General features: G+C 37.8%; 1 protein-coding gene across 24 annotated transcripts in view; it reads right to left on the bottom strand.

Moving 5' to 3' along the window:
- Positions 1-22,535, bottom strand: part of KIAA1109 (KIAA1109 ortholog) — a 115,357-nt gene that overhangs the window by 59,540 nt on the left and 33,282 nt on the right. For 22 of the 24 annotated variants that reach the window (XM_030480749.1, XM_030480768.1, XM_030480755.1 and 19 more), the window contains 16 exons: positions 22,423-22,529; positions 20,132-20,340; positions 16,779-17,006; positions 16,072-16,212; positions 13,224-13,400; positions 10,761-10,889; positions 8,358-8,477; positions 6,475-6,752; positions 5,727-5,977; positions 5,023-5,281; positions 3,760-4,603; positions 2,851-2,921; positions 2,198-2,371; positions 1,766-1,886; positions 843-989; positions 340-467 (listed from right to left, as the gene is read on the bottom strand). In XM_030480749.1, the coding sequence (XP_030336609.1) occupies positions 340-467; positions 843-989; positions 1,766-1,886; positions 2,198-2,371; positions 2,851-2,921; positions 3,760-4,603; positions 5,023-5,281; positions 5,727-5,977; positions 6,475-6,752; positions 8,358-8,477; positions 10,761-10,889; positions 13,224-13,400; positions 16,072-16,212; positions 16,779-17,006; positions 20,132-20,340; positions 22,423-22,529 (3,384 nt within the window). The remainder of the gene's footprint in view (positions 1-339; positions 468-842; positions 990-1,765; positions 1,887-2,197; positions 2,372-2,850; positions 2,922-3,759; positions 4,604-5,022; positions 5,282-5,726; positions 5,978-6,474; positions 6,753-8,357; positions 8,478-10,760; positions 10,890-13,223; positions 13,401-16,071; positions 16,213-16,778; positions 17,007-20,131; positions 20,341-22,422; positions 22,530-22,535) is intronic. The other 2 variants (XM_030480754.1, XM_030480750.1) reach the window with 1 other exon arrangement.

A 22,535-nucleotide genomic window follows, 5' to 3' on the forward strand; every position in this document is an offset into this window, starting at 1 on the left:
GATGTTAGCCCAGTAGTGTTAAAAAGAATTCTTTGTAAAACAGAAGATACATATGCTACAGTAGAAAAGTATTGGAAAAACTAATTTTATCCTGCATAAGATTAGATAAGAAAGAGTTAAAACTAAAGTTCCAAAATTATTCCGGAAGGGTTTCTCCATGTCTTAAAGGAACTAGTTAGATGTTCATTTATAAAACAAAGATGACACATTTTATTGCTTAACTCAGACATGACAACTTTTTCAAATACTCTTCTGAACTGAGAAAAATTGGCATCATTGTAAGTCTTCTGACTAATGTAAGAAGAGCAAGCCACAAATAGTAACCTGTAGTATTCTTACCTATTCATACGAACTTGTGTAGCAATTCTATCAAAACACAAAGCTACTAATGAAACATGAGTCACAGTTTTGCTAGAAGAAACTCCTGGGGATTCATCAACAGATGCTTGTAGTAAACACAGGTTCACCTATATGCAAAATTCCCCCAAAGAGTAAAGAAATTTAGAAAAACATGTTATTTGAAGTATACATCACTAATTTCTGATACAATCTTGTCTTATACTTCTCAGTAAAATGAAAAAATAAAAGGTAAACCCATCCCACCTAGAAGATGTAAAAACACAATTTAAAGACATGACAGTTACCCCTATAGCAGTTGGTATTTAACTTGCACACCTACCATAACAAAATTGAGCGCTCCAAAACAGTCTATCCTTTTCAAAACATCAGTTCTCTAGCACAAATACATAGCTTCACTTAAGCTTTTGCGGAACTAATAATGCAAAATAAGGGTAATTTAGGAGGCAACATGTCTACTAATACATTAAACAAAAAGTTGTTACCTTTGGTACAGTAACATTGGCCTGAAGACCTTTAATTGTCACATTATCTTGCTTAAGTGAGAGATTGGTCTGTGCTGGTCCCTGGTTTGTTGTTCCTGTAGTGGTAGCATCTATTTTTGTTCCTCTAATATCCTGCTTTGAAGATAACTTGGAGAGGGAGGAAAAAAAAAAAACAACAAACCAACCTCATTTATTCTCACTGAAACTCAGAGCTGCTAAGCTGAAGAGTACCAGGATAGTTTATTAGTATTGAAACAGCAAGAGATTCAACATCATTTAAAGCACAATACCATGATTTCTAGAACAAGGACTGTAGCACTTATAGATATGGTAGAGGTCCAGACCCGTAAGGGCAGCAATGCCATTTTGCATTAACCTTTCTAATCACCAGATTTCAGCTGAAAGTTTGAATTCTAAATATATAAGTTATATAGAACAACTTATTATGAAGTAAATAATTATGTAAATAATTGTGAAGTCTAATAAATCATAAACTATGGATATGGTCATTAACTTAGACAGAACTCTTAATTCTGTAGAAGCTACCATACAATTATTTTCAAGCTAAATTAATTTTTTAAGCTATCAGATGAACTGCAGAAAAAACACATGCACTTTCACAACTTTGTATGAGGTAGAGAAAATTCAAACTATCTTCCCACCTACTGTAAAATAATAAATGATATATTGCTGATATGAATATAATACATAAGGAACATCAGTTGTAGTAATTTCTAAGAACACAATGTATGATCAAGACGCATGTACAGTAAACACAAAATAAAAATAAATACATATTCCAAATTAATATAGCATTTTGCTACATCTCAAATCACTGAATTAAATTAAAGCTTTCTTTGTGTAAAACACAGAAAACAATATTCCCGCAAATCTTTGTGCATTTTTCTTGTTCCCTTACTTACATTTTCTGAGAAGCTTGTCTTGCTGTTCTGTACAGCATCTCGAAGAACTTTGCAGTGCAGATCATCAACAATTGCTGCTGGGTGTCGAGTGCTAGCACAATGCACCATTGCTTCTATATACCTAAGAGAAGAAACAAACCCACAACAGACCATTTAAAGATCCAGTTTCACATGATGGAATCATCAATAATGCTTAAATTAACACTACAGAGAAAAAATTAAGCACTGACAGCCATGAAGAGCACTTCCGAGATCAGCATAACATTATACAGCTTCTTCATGGGAAATGCAGAATTACATTCATGGGCCCTACTGTACCATCAGTCACATTATTCAATCCTTTTACCTAAACCTTTGCTGAACAAAACAGCTTTGATTTTGGACGATTTTTAGCATAGTTAACACTGCAGTAGTAAAAGTAAAATTAATTACCTATCCAGTGCCTCAGCTACAAGAGGAGTCAGAACTACATCTACAGTTCCTTTTACTTCTACTATTGCTGTTGTCCGTGTCTGGAAGACAGGGTGATCCAACGTCCATTCTTCTGTTATTGTTTCATCGTCTGTATTTTCTGTAGACTTCTTTTCCAAAGGAGTATACGGTGTACTAAACAAGTCAAATACATATTAATAATCTGGGTTTGTAAAAGAAATACAGAAGAGTCCTGGCATCATTTTAGTTCTTATTAAAATGCATATAATGGCAGGTTTCTTCTACCACAATGCTTAGGAAGCACACGAATAAAATCCCAGGGCAAGGCTTTTCCCTCAATGCAAGTTCAGCTTCTGCCAAGGCAATGGACACTTGCCGTAAGCATCTCCCAAATTAATTTAAATTAAGCTGCAATTCATAATCTTGAAAACAATATAAGTGAAATCATTTAATGCTTTCTCAGTGTACTTTTTTTCTGACCAAACCTAAACATTTCATAATAGAACACTGTTCTAAGACAGATATGTACTGAAAACTACTGCTACAAATCAAATTTTGGAAGGGCTAATAAGAGCCAAAGTATTTACCAAGAGTATCAGGAAAATCCTACTCTTAAAAAATATGCTGATAATACTATGCAGTATTCAACTTACTTAGATGTTGATCCTGTAAGCTGCATGCCTCTGTCCAGTAATGAATTAGCTGTGAGACCCTGTTTAACAATCTAGAAGTGCAAAGAAAATTAAAAAAATACCTAAGGAATCTTCTAAATAAAGATTCTCCTTACATTTTTTTTCTAAAAAGAATCCCTCATATGCAGATGCTACAACATTGTATACAGAAATTCCTGGGTTTATTTTTTTTTAAATTACTTGAGAGATTAGGTTATAAAGTTTTTACACAGATAGTGACTAATTGCTTTTAAAAATACCCCAACTACTTCAAATACTAATCTATGAAAGGTTTGCATGAAATCAAAGCTTTCACTGCAAAATAGTAACAGATGAAGTCCAGAGCATAGACACCTATTTTTACATCAAGTAATTTCCATCATTTTCCATGTATTTCATTTCAGCTCCTTCCTTAAGCAAGTATGCTCACATCACATGAGAAAAACAAAAAACGAAAAGCCCAAACATTTGCAAAAACAATTTTTTAAATTTGAGCTTCGATTTTATTTTGAAATAAAGCACTTACTGCCTAGATTATACTTATCAGTATTAAGTGTACTGCTACTGAAGTTGTGCGTAACACACCTTTTAAACAAAACTCACATAAATAATCCTTCAGCTGTATATCACTCAACAGGCAGCATTTTTAAGTGCAATAATGATAATTCAGAAACACATCCACAGAATTCTAACTCTATCTTTTCTGTTCCACAACCTCCCAGCCACATAGCCCCATGATCTGAAGTTAGAAATCCAAGGTATTCCTTAACTAAAAGCGAAGAAGTTCCAAACTTCTCATAGCTTTATTTACACATCTGGTGTGCTAAGCAGTTTTATCTGGTTTCGAATTCTTATTCCTTTCTCTACTCCTTTTTCCTCCATCTTCCATACCTTAAAAGTCGGGACAGAAAGTTGCTCAAAAGAGGACGAACTTTCTTCACTTGTTGGCGTGTCAAGGTCTAAAGGGCGATGTAATGAGGATTTTGAAGTTCTTTTGTTAGTTGGATGCTTTACTGACCAGTTGATCACCTGGAACTGTGTAAGGTAATTTTGGTAACATGCCATTACAGGCTGCTGGGAAGTTATTTGCTCGCGCTCCACAGTCTTCTCGGATTCCATGACATATATGTTCTCAACATGCTCATCTTCTCCTCCCAGAGCCGAAACAAATGAAGCCTGTGAAGGATGAGTCTTAATTGGCAACGTTTTAACATCTTGACTAATTTCTGCATGGACTGTGCTTGTTAAGGGCCCTTCCACACTGTGATAAATAGACCCTCTACTATATTCAATTTTCTGAGCTTGCTTTTTTCTCTTCTTCCTCCCTGGATAGGTTCCTGGGCCTTCATCACTACTTATTGGCTCAAACTCTTCTGCTGCAGAAAAATAAGCTTCACTATCAGCCATTGACATGCTGGAATCCATTGAGCGATACTGATGAAATGAATTTGAATCTGCAGATGGAGTATACGGAAAAGAACCAAAGCTCCTCCTCTGCTTTGGGGAGTCCAAGACATTCTCATCACTGCGAGACACATCGCTGCTGAACTGCACACCAACTGGAACAGGTTGCTTGTCTCCATAGAAAGCTGCCGTGAGGCTCTTGGTGCTCCCAAGCCGCGTGGAGCACACGGACGCTTGCCGTTTCAGTGGAGACCTCAGGGGAGACTGACCCACAGGCTTTTCCTGGGTGCCAGGGGATGCAGGGCTGCCCTCTGCACCCTCAACAGCAACACTAGAAACAAATATTAAAGGTTCATTTGCTTATTTTCTTATTAATGATTCTCTTTTTTACATTATCGCAGCTGTTAAATGCTTCAGTGATTCCGTGACTTTCTATTAACATAGCAATTATTTCATTAATGCTGATTACACACTAAATTCTGCCACTTGTTAGTCCACTTGTCTACATACAGAGGAAGTAAAAACGAACATTAATGCCAAGTACTGTTGTCTTACATACTGGATTTTCTACCTAGATCAGGTAACCACACCCTATTAGGGATTTAAATTTGCATTCAAACTAGGAAATGCATTTCAGCAGTACCATTAGAAAATAACCAACACTTTATAAATTGCTGAATGTAAGGTTTTTTTCTGTCATAACATGTTCAAGAGTCGAATTATACTTCCACCTGGACAAAGAGTACTAACCTTCCATGACCATCTTCCCTTTTTGCACCAGACAAGAACTCCTTCTGTCCCAAGTGATCCTCAGTAGTTGATGATGGGCTGTCCTTCTCACCTGCAAGCAAGGGGAGTGCAGCGCTAGAACTGCTTGTTTCCTCTGAAGACGATGAGGAGCTATGGGAGCGCAGTGGCACTTGTAGGCTCAGATGTTGTGCTTTTCTTTCTATTTCTATACCCATAGATCTGCAATCCCAATCTTTTCGTTTTACACCATTTGCTTTACCTAGGATCAGAAACAGAAAAATTGAACATCTGGCAACACAACTGCAATGGTCTCTTCCCTGCCCACTGAAATAAAAATCCTTGTTAAATAAAAGTGCTCGTTTTGAAATGCATACAATTCTAGCATGTTGTACTAATAAAACCGAATAAAATCATAGCAGCAAAACATCAGATTGTCTTGGTAGACTGCTTTCTATTTAAGTAGAACAGGTGCAAGTCAAAAACTTCTTACTCAGAAAGCAGTCACAAATTAATATTAAAGTTCCACATATGAAAGCTACTGTCTGCTCTTAGAAAGGCCCATGGCATTACATGACCTCTTGCACAAGAGCACAACAAGTACTACTCAATAACCAGAATCGGAAAGACTGCAAACACTAATGTGCAGTTAAGAAAATATGCTTCTAGGCAAAATCGAGTAAAATTACAGAACAAAGCATTCTCACCATCTAAAATTTTAGGAATCTCCTTCGTAATTATCCATTCTCCTGGCTGCAGTAAAGACTGTCCATAAAACATATCAGATTCTGCACTTGTACTTGAGAAAGCAGAGCTGCTTGAAGGTGTCAGTTCCTCAAGTTTGAAAAAATCTAGTCCTGTTAATGTGCCACCGAAGAATCGACAACCACCAAGACAGCCACACTTGTTCTTGCTTCTCTTGTTCCTCAAATTATCATCGGGCCACAAAAACCACAATCTGTACAAAAGCAGAAGAACAGAAAACAAAAACATGACCACGTCAGCCTTAGTACGTTTAAATTCAGTGACAACAAGATTAAAAGGTATCTCTCTCTTCTGTGTGAGCTCCTATTTCACCCAGCATGAAATGAGTAAGATTTGTATCTGAAACAGATGTCAGACACAAAATGAAGCATCAGCTCCAGAAAGGAACAAATCACAAACATGTATGCAGTTCTCAGGCAACCATGCTCAGGCAGAGATTATGCCCACCTGCCCTAACACATGCTTTCTCTCCACAGAGGCAAGCACTGCAAACACACTCTGCACTGGTGGAACGTTGCTTATGCCAGAGGCAACTGCTCTTCGAGGAGACACACAAATCACAGTTACACCAGGCATCTTGTTCACAGCTGCTCACCAGCTTGCTCAGGACTCTTTAAGGCCTGTTTTCAGTGCAGCCTGAGAACAAAGGACAAATTTGATTCCCGCCTCTCCCTGATCATCTTCTCTTACCTCTTAGTTCGGTTATCATGTGTTTCTAAGAAATGTCTCTGCACTTCATGTTTAGAAGGATGATCTGCAGCTAAAGCGATGTCAGCAGTGATGAGCCCCAAGTTGACAGAGCCAGCTTCCAGCCAATATGCCCTTCTTAATATCGGCTGAAGACCAGTTCTGCAATTGTTCACCTGCTCAACATATTGTCTCAGTTGAAAGTCTTGAATAGCAGCACTTACACCTTCTCCAACAGACTGGTTGTGGAGGTTGCAGTTTGCAATACGTATAGCACCCATCTGAAAATGTGATTTAAAACATGAACTCTAATCAGCCATGACTGAAAGAGAGAAAGGGTAGCCTCAAACCAGTTAACACACCACCTGCTACATTCCAGAAAGACCTCAGTAAACTGTTCTCTCAAAAATAGACAGAGAACCAGGTTTATATGCCAGCATGCGCACACACACAAAAGGCAGCAACCTTAAAAATTAGCTTCAGCCAGTTTTAAATCACAAAAATCTCAATTTAGGAGCCTCCTTTTGTTAAGGAATCAAAAAAGAAAGCTCAACTTTGGACAGGTGTTGTAATGCTTAAAAAAATTAAACCATTATTAAACTCTTCACTGTCATCTAAAAAACAAGAATTAGGAAACTTTCAAAACCAGGTATCTGAGTTTATATGATTTATATCATTATATTTCCTTAGACTACAACACTGATTACATACCTTGAATAAAAAGCTTTATTAACTCTACAATTAATAAATACCTCTGCGAGACAGCCATGTAAAACACTGCAAAACTCAAGAAATTCCATACATCCTAAATCTTAACCAAGACCCATACGAACTGTGTTGTAGTAGCCTCTAGACAATCACACTCTATTTCTAGTATTGGCGTTAACTCAAGTAGTTTTGGTGAACCAAACAGGAGGCTGCATCTCACCTATGAAAAGTACAGTACTGGCAGGAGCCAACCCTCTCCAAAGATGAACCAGAAGCTCTTGCTTTACTCCTGCGCTTAGCTGTGGAAACTGATCACTGTACAAATAACCCAACTGCTCATACAGTACTTACCTTCCCCAGCACTGGTGTACACTAATAAAAGGCGGCATAGCCCTGCCTGTTAGATTCTTGCTCGTAATGTGAAGCTGCCCCAAAACCTTATATGTTAAATCTACATTTTGCAACCAAACTTATTAACAGACAGCACAACTACTAGTCTCTTGTACCACCATAGCACTTTTTTTCTGTTGTTAACATAACTCAATTGTCTCAACTTATATTTTGCTACAGTGATTAAATTATTCCAGTTTGCTTTTGGATAACAGGATAACACAGGATAACAGAGAGAACATCAGCTCCTCTCTGCACATTCTTTTTTTGAACAGAGGATATACAATGCAGTATTCTAGATTCAGTCAAGCAGTGGCACTAACACTTCTCCCATCTCTACTAAAGATACATCTTAATTTGAACAGCTGTATCACATAAGATGGTTAGGAGTTAACAAGCATCAACTTGAACGTAATCCCTATCAATCATTTCCAGTTGCTGAGTTACTAACTCACAGCACAAATTCTTATTAGCTCTCAAGCACAGACACTGAGATTTATATTGCCTAGCGTTTTCTCACATTTTTTACACCAGTCCTGCCGCTTCCACTCTTATTTTGGCAGGCATCCACTCCTCCTTACCATTTTCCAAAATCATTAATGGAATTACTAAGCAAAAGCCAAACTGACATACTCCTGGCCCAGTCCTTTTATCACCTGAAGTTCCAGCAAATCTGTTTAGTCCATTGCACGTAAGCAAGCAATAAATTCAGGTAACTATCCAAAAAATACAAAGAACTCTATTGACAAAGAAGTATTTTAACTGCTGCTAAGATAAATTATTTTTACCTTTATATTGGTGGCACAGCCATGTTCTACCACATACAGATCTGCTCCATCCATGGCTAAGCGTGTCATAGTGTACTTTAAGTCATCAGATGTTGGGCACGGCCCAGGGACACAGTTCATCTGAAGAAAAAAGGAAAAAAAAAAGAAAAGGTGGTGTATGGAACTACAAGCTGTCAGCCCAAGTCTCCCACCAAAGCAAGTTTTCATCAACAGAGGATATGGGTTGAAAAAATATCACAGAAATGTGCTAAGAGCACAAGGGGAAGTATGACCTTTGCTTCTTAAAGAACACTGGAGTATGCCCTTTGGCTCTTACCTGTCACAGTAGAGGTAAAACACTAGGCATGACTTCTGTGAATACCATTTTTCAAAGTAATTCATAGAGCACAAAAACATCGTGCATCTCCCCAGGAAAATCCAGATAATTGCTTTTCTTTCTAAAACGTGATTAGCTAAAATTTAACAAAGGAAGCATCCAATCTGACTATATACTGCATGTGTCTTTGGAATCTTAGGGCTGGATTTCTAAACTGTTCCAAAGAACAGTTTTTAAGCACAAATACAGACTGGGCTGAGACTGGACTGAGAGCAGCCCTGAACAGAAAGACTTAGGTGTGTCAGTCAATGAGAAGCTCAACATGACCCAGCAATGTGCACTTGTAGCCCAGAAACCAACCGTGTCCTGGGCTGCATCCCGAGCAACATGACCAGAAGGTCGAGGGAGGGGATTCTTCCCACTGGTGTGCGAAATTCACTCTTGGAGGAAAATTAGAGAAAACTGTGGTCTAATAGCAGTTGTAAAATACAGTTGTCACTTTCAGGACAGTTGATATGCATGGAAAATAGTCCACCATGATTCCCTAGGCAACACAACCTGCTATCCTAGAGGAGCAATGGAGGATGGAGTGGAGTGGAGACACTGCAGCTAGGCTCTATTGTACTCCCTGCAGGGCTGGGAACTTGATGGTACCATACAGCTGATAAGCCACACAGCAGCTATCAAATGGGAAAGAGAAGATGTCTGTTGCTGAGCCAACAAGTGTGGCAAAATCACTTCCCTTAGGTGAACCTTGCTCATTATAATCTCATTATCATATTAACGCACACCTCCATCCCAAAGTTCCCACCTCCAAAGTACAACCACCCCTCACTGAGCATGCGCTTTGTATTTTTTATCATCTCTGTCTTTAAATGAGAAGCGAGAGAATTTTACACCAATCAGTAATAAAAGCATGTGTGACTGCAGTCACTCAAGTTCCACTTAGGAGGAAAGAAAAGCATAAAAGTGAATGAGAGGCGCAGACGATAGGGCAGACTCCATCACAGCTTCTGGGATCAGCCAACAGGCTGAACCTGTCTTCTCTCCCTATTGGGTAAGAACTTTATATTATGTGCACTAAATAACTACCTCACTCCAGCTGCTCTTAGTGATTATAGTCTGGTTGTGTATTGCTTCAAGCTTGTTTCTGCAGACACTCCCTATCACCGACAATCACAAACCTTAATTTGTCACAATTTTGTATTAATAAAGAGCGTTATTTCTGTAAACTGTTCGTGTTAGTCCTTCATGGGCACTAGCAGTCACCAGCAGTGGGTAACATATACAGATGAAGTGGGCAGACCCACTGAGGGGTCCCCCTGATGCTGTTGGCGCCTTTCCCTGAACACGTCAGTAGAATCACCCTCCAATCCAGCAGGACTGTTCACTGAAGAGTCCCTATAACGGAACACTGACAACCGGCCAGGCACAAGGGTCTCTGCTGTCCTGGAGCACTGATAGATCAAACACTAGCGGTCAAGAAAATCTCCCCCCCTTTCACATGACACCTGGTGAGACCCCACCTAGAGTACTGAGTCCAGCTCTGTGGTCCCTGCACAAGAGGGACACGTACCTGCTGGAGCAAGTCCAGAGGAGGCCACGAAGACATTCTGAGGGCTGGAGCACCTCTGCTACGATGACAGGCTGAGAGAGTTGTGGTTGTTTAGTCTAGAGAAGATAAGGCTCAGGGAAGACCTTAGGGCAGCTTCCAGAGCCTAAAGAGGGCCTACAAGAAACCTGGAGAGGGACTTTTGACAAGGGCATGTAGTGACAGGACAAGGGGGAATGGCTTTAAACTGAAAGAGGGGAGATTTAGATTAGCTATTAGGAAGAAGTTCTTCCCTGTGAGGGTGGTGAGGCTCTGGCACAGGCTGCCCAGAGAAGCTGTGGCTGCCCCATCCCTGGCAGTGTCCAAGGCCAGGTGGGATGGGGCTTGGAGGAACCTGCTCTAGTGGAAGGCGTCTTTCCCCGTGGCAGGGGGGTTGGAACTGGATGATATTTAAGGTCCCTTCCAGTCCAAATCGTTCTACGATTCTATGAACCTGCGCAAATCGGTCAAGCAATTAAGACAGATGAAAGGTTACCTTAGAGTCACAAAACCGACGATCAATTCCATGCTGGCATATTATTACAGATTTTGGCCTTTCCAGTTCAAACTCCCGGCACACTACATGAAAGACAAAGGTCTGCCCCCATTCCAGGAGACACGCAAGCTGTAAGCAAATAACAACATATTGTCCAATAGTAAGTACACAAAATGAACTTTCAGTATTCCACAGAGGACTCAAAGAACATTACCAAATGTTGGGAGGTGAGCAGGAATAAAAACAAACAAAAGACTCCACCATAACATTCCGGCTGCATTACCTTGCCTACACACAGTCTATTTCCTGTTACTCAAGACTGATTTTTATTTGTGTGTGGGCCACAATATGCAAATCTGTAGTTTTTCATGGAAAACGCTGTGACATAAAACAATTTCCTAAATTATTTCTTAATGTAACAAAAAAGCTTTTGCTATTACAGTCAACTAAGAACTTCATTGTAAAGACAGAGCACCCCTTAATTTACCTCAAAAAATACTCTGAAATATTCTATACCACAAGTTAAATGCCAGACTTCCTTGTACATAAGCAACAAAGTTACATTTAGAGAGCATAGGAGGAAACTGGCTAAAAGAACACTGCTGAATCTCCCTAGACCTAGTCATTAGACTATTGTTGATTTAAGTCTTTTATATAGTTAGCTCATTCATAAAGGCAATGATTCATGACTGTCTGCCTCTATTATGAGAGGGAAATGGGTTTTCTTCAGCTAGCCAAAGGAAAGGGCACTTAAAATCAGCAGTAATTTAAATGGAATTTAATATAGCTGTGACTGAGAGCACAAAACCTTTCCTCCCCCCTTTAGTGTTGTCCCTTCACAGATTCTTGCAATACATCACACTATGGGAGGAAAAAAAGCCAATGACCCTGAAACAGCAAATTCAAGTTCTGCTCCACAGCAGTGCTAGCAACAAAAAATAAAATAAAAATCCTGTATGAAGCATACAACTGAGAATGGCTTTGTAAGGGAAGAAAAGCCTTAAGTTGCATTAAGCATTTAAAAATGTTCTCTAAACTTAGAATACTTTGAACCAAGTAGGTTTAATTTTGAAGCATAGAGCAGTGGAGTAACTTCTATACCTTATTTAAATCAGTGGTAGCATTTTGGTAAATACTGCCACAAAAGTCCTTGTACGTAGCATAAAAATGCATCTGGAGTCTATTGATTTACTGAAATTACTTGTACACCTTTCTTTGGTTTTATTTGCTGCAGAAGTCTCCTAATGAAATACATGTTTAATCCTAGAAAATAATTCCCATTTTTAGAGAAGTATGAGGATGTAGAAGATGTGTAGAACAAATAAACCAAACAGTAACTACTAAATAGAATTTGTGTACTTTTCTCATATCTCGGGATACACTGACAAAGCAATATTTTTTAAAGATCTGGCAGCCCGCCCCACAAATAGATCAAACTGATCCGCCTATTGTGTACATTATATTTAGAAAAATAGAAGTAACATAAATGGCAAAACTAAAAGGAGCTCGTGCTAAGACTGACCGAGGAAAATCCAATACCGTGAAAGCAAACAACTGAATTTCTGCAGTGAGCAGCATGACTGAGCTACCACCTACTCTCCTGCTGAGATGCGCCCATACTACACTCCCACAAATGATCTCATTTGTCTCCTTCTTTAAAATGTGCTTTGTCCATAGCTTTCTATGGAAAGGCAGAACTTTATTTGCAAAGTAAATTCTCGCCAGATGCTCAACTTGATATCCTTATTGCTGGCAGCATCCCTTCATGCAAATGCCTATATATCTCTAAGAACCTTACATTTGAGGGATATCAAATTGCCTTTCAGATTGCAATCAAAACTGAATACTTCATTTGTCCTTCTCAGAGAGTTACCCAGCAGGGGTAACAAACGTGCATCTCCAGAAGTCAGCATTACAAGATAAAAGTAACCTCAGAGGAAGTCACAGACAACTAAGTCATCTCATACTTAAGACTTTCAAACAGATTTTCCTTTCTCCTCTTCATCAGGTTACCTAGTTTATGGCTGAAGGCATCCCAAAACGCCTGCTCTATTTATGGATTAAACCTGCTTAAAAGTGCCTGTAGGTATCGTGGTTGCCTTTCTGATCAGTGGTAAAGTACATTAACATACACAGACGTAGCATACCTGTGTCTACACAGGTTGTAGCGACAACGGTGTTCACGACTGATTTGACCAGTTACATCACCCTTTGAAATTCTTATATCACACTAGCCACCCTGTTACACCTAGACTGACGATGAATATCAGATTCATCTCTTTTGGCATCTCCTATCCATTTATAGAAATTACTAGATTTTCAAACTATAAAATTAAGGCTACACAAGGCACAGATGTAATCAAATTCAGCTGAGATCATGTACTTTCCAAAAATCAGCACTACCCCAGTTTTACAAGAAAGAAGAAAGGTAATATGTTGAATTGAATAGTTTCTAGATGGTACCTGTGGTGCTGTAACTTTGGCTGTAAGACTTCCAGCCTGTACATCTATGAGCCATGCGTATTCTAAAGTATCACTTCCAAGAGGCAGACCTTCTGCTGAAAACATCGCATGAGCACGCAACTGCAGACCTGACAGGCTGATATGGCCCTCTCGAAGAACTTCATCCACTGCAGGTCGCTGTTAAGGACAAGTAAGTTAAAGTTAATATTTACAAAGAATACATTAATACAAAGTGCAAAAACTGTGTAGCCAGAGATAGTTGATTACACATTCACCTTCACCACTTAAATACTGTTGAATTCTGTACAGCTGGACAATCTCAAGACTTCTCAGCATTACCCACACAACAACATCTATGCAAATCTTAGGATTTGTTGTTAGAGAAGTTTACCTAACCCAAGTTTGTTTTAATTTTTAGCAACCATCATCAATAACATCATCAACAACCATCATCAACAACCTTGGTAAACTCCATACAGTGACCTCTGGACACCATCTGTTAAATATTACAGCAATAAAATATAAACAATGAATTGAAAAACATGCTTAACAATGGAAGTGATCAAAAGCTTAAAAAACATGACTTATGAAAGCCTGCTACTATCAGAAAGCTGACACGTTATATAAAAATGAAAAGAAAACAAACAACAAACATGAAAGGGTGTCCTTTAAGGTGCACTGTTCACCAAAGTATTTCTTATCCACCTAAAGCAAAGCTACTTGTTTGCAGATATGACAACTGAGATGTAATACTTTTCAAAAGAATATCACTCCAATGGCCAGAGAAATAAATGAAAAGATACATACACCAGCACAGACATACACCAGAAGTTTGTGACTGCACGGAGCTAAGCTGTGGATTAAAGCCAGGAAGTCAACAGCTAAACTTCTCTTTCATTTAGTTTTTCCAACTTATTATCTTGCCTGGTTTGGTTTCCACTGTCAGCAAACCCTTTGGAGTTGCTTAATTAAGTAAAAACAATACCCCACTCTTTTCATATCACCAGTGACCTATGTCTCAATTCAGAAGCTATTTCAGAACAACATGAACGGGAAGCAATGAAGCAATGAAACTTGCTCAAATAGGCAGAGCAACAATTCCTGTTCTATATATATTACTACTGTAAACTTCTCACTTTAAGATTGAACTGGGAACTAGCAAACAGCATTTTTCAGATATGTACTGTGAATAAAGGGTCAATTTATTAAACCACAAAATATTAGTATTTCCAACATTAAATGGAAAGAATTAATACAAATCAAACACTAGGTAATAGTAACACACATAACTGATCAAAACTTTCTTCACAGTATTTTTAAAAACATGCTACTCTGCATTTTTATTATTTCTACCAAAAGAAATTCCCAGGCAGAAGTCTTATTTGTCTGAGTAAAAATAAATCCAACCAGACAGAGCATATAAAACCTAAGGCAAGATATATAACCACAGAATTATTAAGTCTAAACAGTAAGAACACTAAAAAAAAAAGTCATGCAATAAAGTCACTACTGGGAAATCAAATAATAAAAAAAAAGTTTTGCCTGCAACCTCATTTCTGCTTCCTTATACATATTAATTGCAATACAAGAATTAAGTTACAGTTTTGAAAAACATTTAAGGGTCTCATTCAGTGCACAAAACAAACTGTATTCTTAAATAAGCAGCTATTCAAATGCTTGGATACCTCATAACATAAAGAAACAAACCGAAAAATACAAAAACCTTCCAGCAGATCTGGATAACATAACTGGAAACTCAGAAGATGCAATTTTTCATTACATAAAGGTTTGTATGTTCAAGCTGTAACTGTCATCAGTGTCCACTGCACCTTCCAGTAACTTCATTTAATTGAAAAAAAAGCCCTACAATCCAAATACTTAGCTCCTGGCAAAAGCTATGAGGAAAACGGAATTTTGTCTGCCACCTTGCTGTCAGTACTTCCAATTTCTGCAGCTATCTCAAAGGCCAATTCTATTAATCCCATATAGATTATGCATCTGCAACTCCTGTGACATCACACCATCGCTTTCTCCAGGCTGCTGCTGAAGACAACTGCAGTGTTGCAACCAAAAACCAAGATGTGTAGATTCTACATTCTCATTGAGAATTTTTTCTTTATTAATCAGAGGTCGACAGTATAACATCTCAAAAACATGAGGGCTAACGTGGAACTTCTTAAGATCATAGAATCAATCAGGTTGGAAAAGACCTTTAAGATCATCAAGTCCTACCGTTCCCCAGCATTGCCAAGTCCACCACTAAACTATGTCACTAAGGGCCTCTCTACACGGTTTGTGAACACTTCCATGGATGGTGACTTCACCACTTCCCTGCGCAGCCTGTTCTAATACCTGATCACCCTCTCTGTGATGAAACTGTTTCTAATCTCTGTCATATAACTTTTTGCCATCAAGAAAATTCATTGTTTCTTCTGACTCCTTTATTTGCTAGTCAGTCTACAGTCAGTGGTTATACTTAAGGCCCTTCTGTGCTTGTGACACATTGGATCCAAATTTGGAAAGACTAAACAAGCATGAACCAAATCTTTCATTAGCTTACTGACATAAGAGTAAAAAAAAATAGGGTGACATACATCTTCGTCAATATACAAAACTCCAGTTTTCAAACACTGTAATGTGCATAAGATAAAAATAATTTCATACAGGCCATCAGCAGCAATGTGTTTCAGGACACAGCAATTAAAAACAATATAATCTGTAAGGCACAGTAAGTATCACTGCTTTTAATGCAACTGATATGCGCATAAACAAAAACAAATTCAATTTTAAGATCATCTCAACTTCCACAACACAGACACACACACTCAAACATGTAAAACCAACTTACTACCTGATAGTTGTCATTCAGAAACAAATTCACTGGAGATAGTACAAGTTGAAGCATTGTTTCCCTAAATCCTTTCTTCATCTCAAAACACAACCTTTCCAAGAAAGCTGTAGGGCACTCAGGACCATCTGGACTGCAATGCTAAAATCAAAATTAAACACATCTTTTTCAGAAACTAAAACTCATGACATGGTTGAAATTTTAAGATTAGAAGCAAACCTGTGAGCAGGAAGCATACTAATTCACGTCCAAGTGGAGACTTCAAAAGAAGCATATGCAACTTCAAAAGCCTTTCAACAATTTCACAACCAGTAACTCTAACCCATTTGAGCAAACCCAACTTTTTTATCCGGGTTCTTACTCCCACGGATCCCTCCGAATGCAGCTGCACAGAGCAGAATGCACTATTACAAGACAGTCTTGCTAGTTAGCAGAGAAATCATAATGGTCCATCAAAAACATCATACCAATCAAGTTCACTGAACAAAAAGCATGTTAAAAATTATCCATTCTGCCTCCCAGAAAAGCAAAATAAATTATATCTCAAATTGATTAAGATAGCCACAGTTTTAGTAGAAAGTATGCACACACTTTGGTAGGCACGACCCTAACTTCATGTTCCAGGGAGTCAAATTTAACTCTGGATTATAAAACTAGGGGAAAAAAAATACATGAAGGAAAGTATTTTAATATTCTAAAGTACTTACCACTGGTAGTCGCCCATGTACTTTGTACAAATTCACAAGCACAGTGATATCCCATGGGCGTAAAGTAAGCGGGTGAACTGGCTTGACTGAACTTTCATTTTCTTTTTTGTCATTCTCAACTCCAACGGCTGTCCATCCAGAGCTGGAAGATGTTGACAGTGACAAAACAGGGCTTGAAATAACTTCTTCAAAGTCAGTGTACATGTCATCTTCTCCGAAATAATTTTCCTAAGAAAAAGAACCATTATGACCATATGGAAAACAAAGTAAAAACATATAGGCAATGTAATGAAATACAAATCCAACCTTTTTCTATGTTAGTCCTCCCTAAAATAAGCAGTATAGCTATAACCTATAACTGAAGAAACATACATACTTACATTTTTGAAATACATACCTATTATACATACTTATATTAATGAAAAAATGTTACCTTAAGTGAGCCCTTCATTAGTTCTCAAAGTACTGGTATTCTAGGTGCATGCAATACCAATAACTGTTCTGAAGTACTACTACTGACATTTTAAAACAGATTTTGTGCTTTTAAGGATAGAGAACTTTGAGAGCAATAAGACAACACACATCCTGCAGGATGTTACTCTCATCCAACCTTCTGAAATCAGCAGGTTTCAAAGTCTCAAACATGCTCACAAAATATTAGTTCACAAACATTTCTCCCCTTGGGTCTAAAACTCACCTGCTTTCTAAACCACTCCTCTGCAGTTATCCAAGACCAAAGTACCTAAGTAACTGCCAAATTCTACTGGGAGACAGAAAATCCATTGCTTATTAAAAAAAAAAAAAAAAAAGACAAAAATAAAATCAACTTCCTGATTTAAGTGCATCAGAAACACATTTCTGACAATTTGTCACCTCTTCTCCCTCTTAGGAAAAAAAAACAAACCGAAAACCAAAGGAGCATCTCTCAAGAAGAATTTCCTGAATGATGCAGATCATCTTTTCTTGTTAATTCAGTATGTGGGAAGTGCTGGGGACTAAGCATTCTGTGAACCGAAATCCTTTCTGACCAAAGAGAAACACAGACACAAATGCTGCTCCTTCATCCCTTCTTAGAATGTAATTCAGTTCCTCAGCCTCTCATGTTGACAGAAATGTTCCAACTACTACAAGCTCTACTGGAGATTTGTGAGATGCAGACAAATGAGTACTAGGCAGAACGTTAAATGGAAACAGATTCGAATCTAATCTATTTTCTTGCTCTGCTCCTTCCTTTTTCTGTGCCTTATTTGTTTTCCAAATCTTCTTTGCTCTTTTGTAAGCACAAGTCTGCAGCACAAGCAAGCAAAGAGGAAGTGTACAAGGAAAAACAAGCAACTGCAAGTACTCATGACCTTGAAAAAGGTCTGTGGAAACGGAAGGCTTATTATCGGCCTGGGAACAATGACTCCTGTGGACATATAATTATACCATCTAGTACTGAGTCTCGGAAGTATTTTTAGTGTTAATGCATATGAATTAAGCATTGCTTTGTGCACAAATGAAAAAGCCCTCGGAAGTTAAGCAAACCTAATTTGCTCTGCTTTTCAGCAAAGGGAAAAGGTTATAATACAGACCTTGAAATATTTTTTATAAGGCAGATCCAGCAAAGGGTGCTAAGAATTCCAGTAACTAACTCCTGGTACCTTCTCGTGGGGATGTAAGGACCTATAAATCATTCATTCCCAGCCAGTAAGCCCGTCAGTCAGAAACACAGTGTGTTACACTGAAAAACTACACAACAAAAGGCTTAACAAAACTACATGAACAAAGCAAGTGCAGGAATCAATCCCTCATGTATTTAAAAAGATCAATTACAATTAGCTGAAAACAACTATCCAACCTCAAATCAGGAAAACAAGCATAAAAAAAAATCCTTAGAAATCTATTAGCGATGCTGCCAGCACAGCAGAGCAAAAAGATGAAAACACAGTCACAGAAACAGTAAAAAGTACAATAAATGCACATTTTAAAAAAATGAGCTATTCACTTAAATTTTCTCTTGAGATTTAGAAGATAAAAGCTAGATTTAATCTGAGAAATCCTCATCTCAAAAAATTAAATCATAGAACCAAGGGATCTAACAGCACTGTTTACATACACCTCCAGAGGCAAAGTGCAATGAAGAAGTGCTGCTGTGCTTGGAAAGACAAAATTATCTCATGAATTCATGGTCTCCAAAAGAGGAGCTCAATAAGCTAGTCAAACATGAATACATTTCCTCTGGAGTAGAGGAAATTAAGTCTTCCAGGTGCAATACTGACCTAATCTTAATCCTATTGACTTTAGTGGCAACATGAAGAAATAACGAGCATATTTGCAAGCCCTATACTCTGTAGAAACTTAATATTTTCTGCTACTCATTGCTTACACACAATACCTTATATAAATTCATAATAATGACTGTTTCGGTATGAGTCCTGACGCTAATCACCTGTCTCAGAAAATTCCTAGTTCTCTGACCCAAACTGAAAGTCTCCAGAAACATCACTTTAGCCTAGATCTGCATAGGCCAAAACAGACCTTTGAAACAAACAAAAAAGCCCCTAAAACCCATCAAAGAAAAAAACTCAGAACAACCAACCAAAACTCAACCACATTTCCCAACCCAAACCCAAGCATTTGACTGTTAGTCAAATAGAAACAACATGCTCAGTCGCTTCTACTTTTGTCTCAACAAGGCAGGGTGAGGGACTTAGGAAGAAATTAAACTGGTTTTAGCCACCCAACAATGGAAGAGGACATAACCTAAGCAATATGTACAAACATTTTAAAGCATAATAGATTAGTATCAAGAAAAGGATGAAAAACTCTTCTTCAATATTGACTGAAGTAGCTTTTAAAATTTATGTTATTCTCATATTCTTCTCCCTTCCCCTCCACGATCCTGTTTCCAGAAATTTTACAGAATCTAATTAAGCAAAAACAAAACCAAACAAAACCAAACACTCTGCAGAACTTAAAATGCCCAAAAGGCATAGGTTCTGACAGATATTTGCATAAAAGTGGTTGTAAAAAAAAAAAATCCATTAATATTGTCAGAGCTTATATTACTTTATTTTCTTTTTACTACTGCAAAAGTCAAAGAAGAAATTTTCTGCACGTGAAGTCCAGAAACACTTTCCTTGAAAGGAAAATTATGGTGATATGGGTCTACATATGTATGTATTGGAAGCCTCCTCATAAGCCTGTGCCATCTGAATTAACCCCAGTTATGCCACATCACCAACCAAAGTTATTCCAATAGTACTTATAAGAACTTTTCAGCTAAATCCATGAATTCTGAGGAATTACTTATTTCCCTTTCCCTACATGCGGCCCTCCATAAATTTTGTAAGTTCTTTTCATGTGCCTACCTTTATGGACAGAAAGGCTTTGAGCAGGGGTCCATATAGAGTTATCTGGGAATCTGGGGAGAGTTCCAGTTCCACATGGAGCTTATCCGGGGGCAGCTCTGAGGGGTCAAGGGGAATGCGGGTTGAAGCAGTGGGAGATGAAATCACACTTTCGGCTGCTTTCTGCGATGGCCTTAGCACAGATAACATTGTTTCTTCCATTTCTGACACTTTGGGGCAAAATAAAGAAGAAAACAGATTTTGATTACAAGTTACACTTCCAATGAACAAAATTCTTCGAATAGGAATGGGTATTAAATATGCAACTTTTTGCAGCTAATTTGGATTGTATAATTATATTCATAAGTTTACGCTACAGAACTGGTTTCTCATATCTAGTAATGGGACGGCAGGAAAATACAGAATATTTTAGTCAATTTTAGTTAATTATGCAAGAGAAAAACAATCCTTCAAGTTCTGAAAAAGCATTCAATTTATTTATCTTGCTCTTCAAGTTAAACAAAGACATGCTTTCATTTCAGTGCAGTAGATTTCCCACAACCACACAGCTATTGCAAAATAAAGAAAAGTAAATAAACAGGAAAATTACAAAAGTTATATTAAAAACCTATTCTGAACCAATAGCTCTGTGGGCCAAAATTTCCTCTCAAAGAATTCAATTACTCTAGGCACAAAACAGTTTGCAAACTCAAATCTTATTTCCTATCCTTTCTTTTTATTTGGAGTTAGACAGAAGAAAGCACTTTGTCTTTTTTTAAATGAGGAAAGGTGACAAGAAGGAAGTGCTTTGGTGATGCGAAGTGATTGCTGGGAAGAACTCTATGGGAAAACCATATAAAATTTATGCTCTACATGGAGTAAGATTTCAGGTGCCAGTTTAACTGGAAGAACTGACACATACAGAAATACAGTGAATACACACGTGTAGCCAGAAGACCTTCAAGGCTTTAATTCATTATTGCCTACAATGCTTGCTCTATGCTTGCATTATGTGTTATAAATTAGGTAAATGCTGCAGTGAGATGACCACTTTTTTGTAAGCTGTATTTCTTGTAATGCAACATATTTGCTTCTGAGAGCCTTAAAGTGTTCCATCAATTGACTTAAAATAAAATAGAGGTGTTTCTGTTATAACAAACACATTCTATCAGCATCACAGATTAGAAGTGATCTGGACTGTGCTGGATTATTCATTGAAGGAAGATGCAGATGAAATTACCTGTGCATGTAAAAACTTTGAAAAGCAGGTTCAATTGCCACGATTACTAGCACATGTTTTCAAATTTGAAGTAGGCACAATTGAAATAAGCTGACAGAGCCTCACAAGAGCACTTAATGAACATCTGCAAGATGAATTTCACTTTTTCTGCTTCGTCCTCTAAAAATTCAGTTCTTTTAGACTTGAATAGTCGGAACTGAAAACCTAAAACCACTACCCAGCATGTCTTCTAACACCTGCTGATTGAGGCCCATCCAAATTAGCCCTCATTATTCTTCTAATACCTCTCCTTCATCGGTTCTGCTTTTAGCATCTCAACCTGAAAGACTTTATGTAACCCCATAACTTCCTGCATACTTCCCTCTGCATAAAAAGTAACTTACATTTATCTCTGCATTTAAGTATTTCATAACTTCTTTTTTCCAAGCTTACTTGAAAAAAATACTTACATACTTACAGAATATTTCATACTTAGAAAAGTTTAGACATTTATATTCAATAATTCTTACGTAGAAGCTATTGTTAGACTGACCAGTCTAACAGTTGCATCAGATGGTCATGCTTCACTTCAACAGTGCTAACTACAACAAAATCTCAGAGTTTCATATCCATAAAGGAAAGGCCATGTTGTTATATCTAATATATAGTGTATTTGAACATTTAAATCATAAGAGAACATCACAACATTCAAAGGAAAAAAGCTTAGAAAGGCTAAGGAACATGATACTGCCAAAAATACTGTGCTTCATATTTAATACACCAAGTGATATTTTATATTATGCAACAACCCATTTATGAGATCCACTTTGTTAAGGACAAGGTAAAGTCAACTACAGAGAGTATCCTCTTTTTACACAGGGAACTGGGACACGTTCTGAAATTCTGCATCATGAGACGTTGACAGTTTTTAAATCAAACCTGGTACACTCTAAAGACTATAACTGTCCCGTGTGACATGTAATAGTACTTCAGTTCAAAATTAATTTCTGCAAATTTAAGCAGTTTGAGCCAACAAAATCACAACAGTTCCTGAAATGAAACATGCTAACAAGAAAAGGGCAGTGACACTTACGGGATTGCTTTAACTGTTCATCTGCCTTCTGAGGATAAATTGGGTGCCATGAGTAGTCAATTGTAAACACAACACTCGGGACTGTCCAGCATTCGACCCATCCAGCCCTTTCA

Source organism: Strigops habroptila, chromosome 3 (genome assembly GCF_004027225.2).
Source record: "Strigops habroptila isolate Jane chromosome 3, bStrHab1.2.pri, whole genome shotgun sequence".
In the NCBI taxonomy this organism is placed as follows: domain Eukaryota; kingdom Metazoa; phylum Chordata; class Aves; order Psittaciformes; family Psittacidae; genus Strigops; species Strigops habroptila.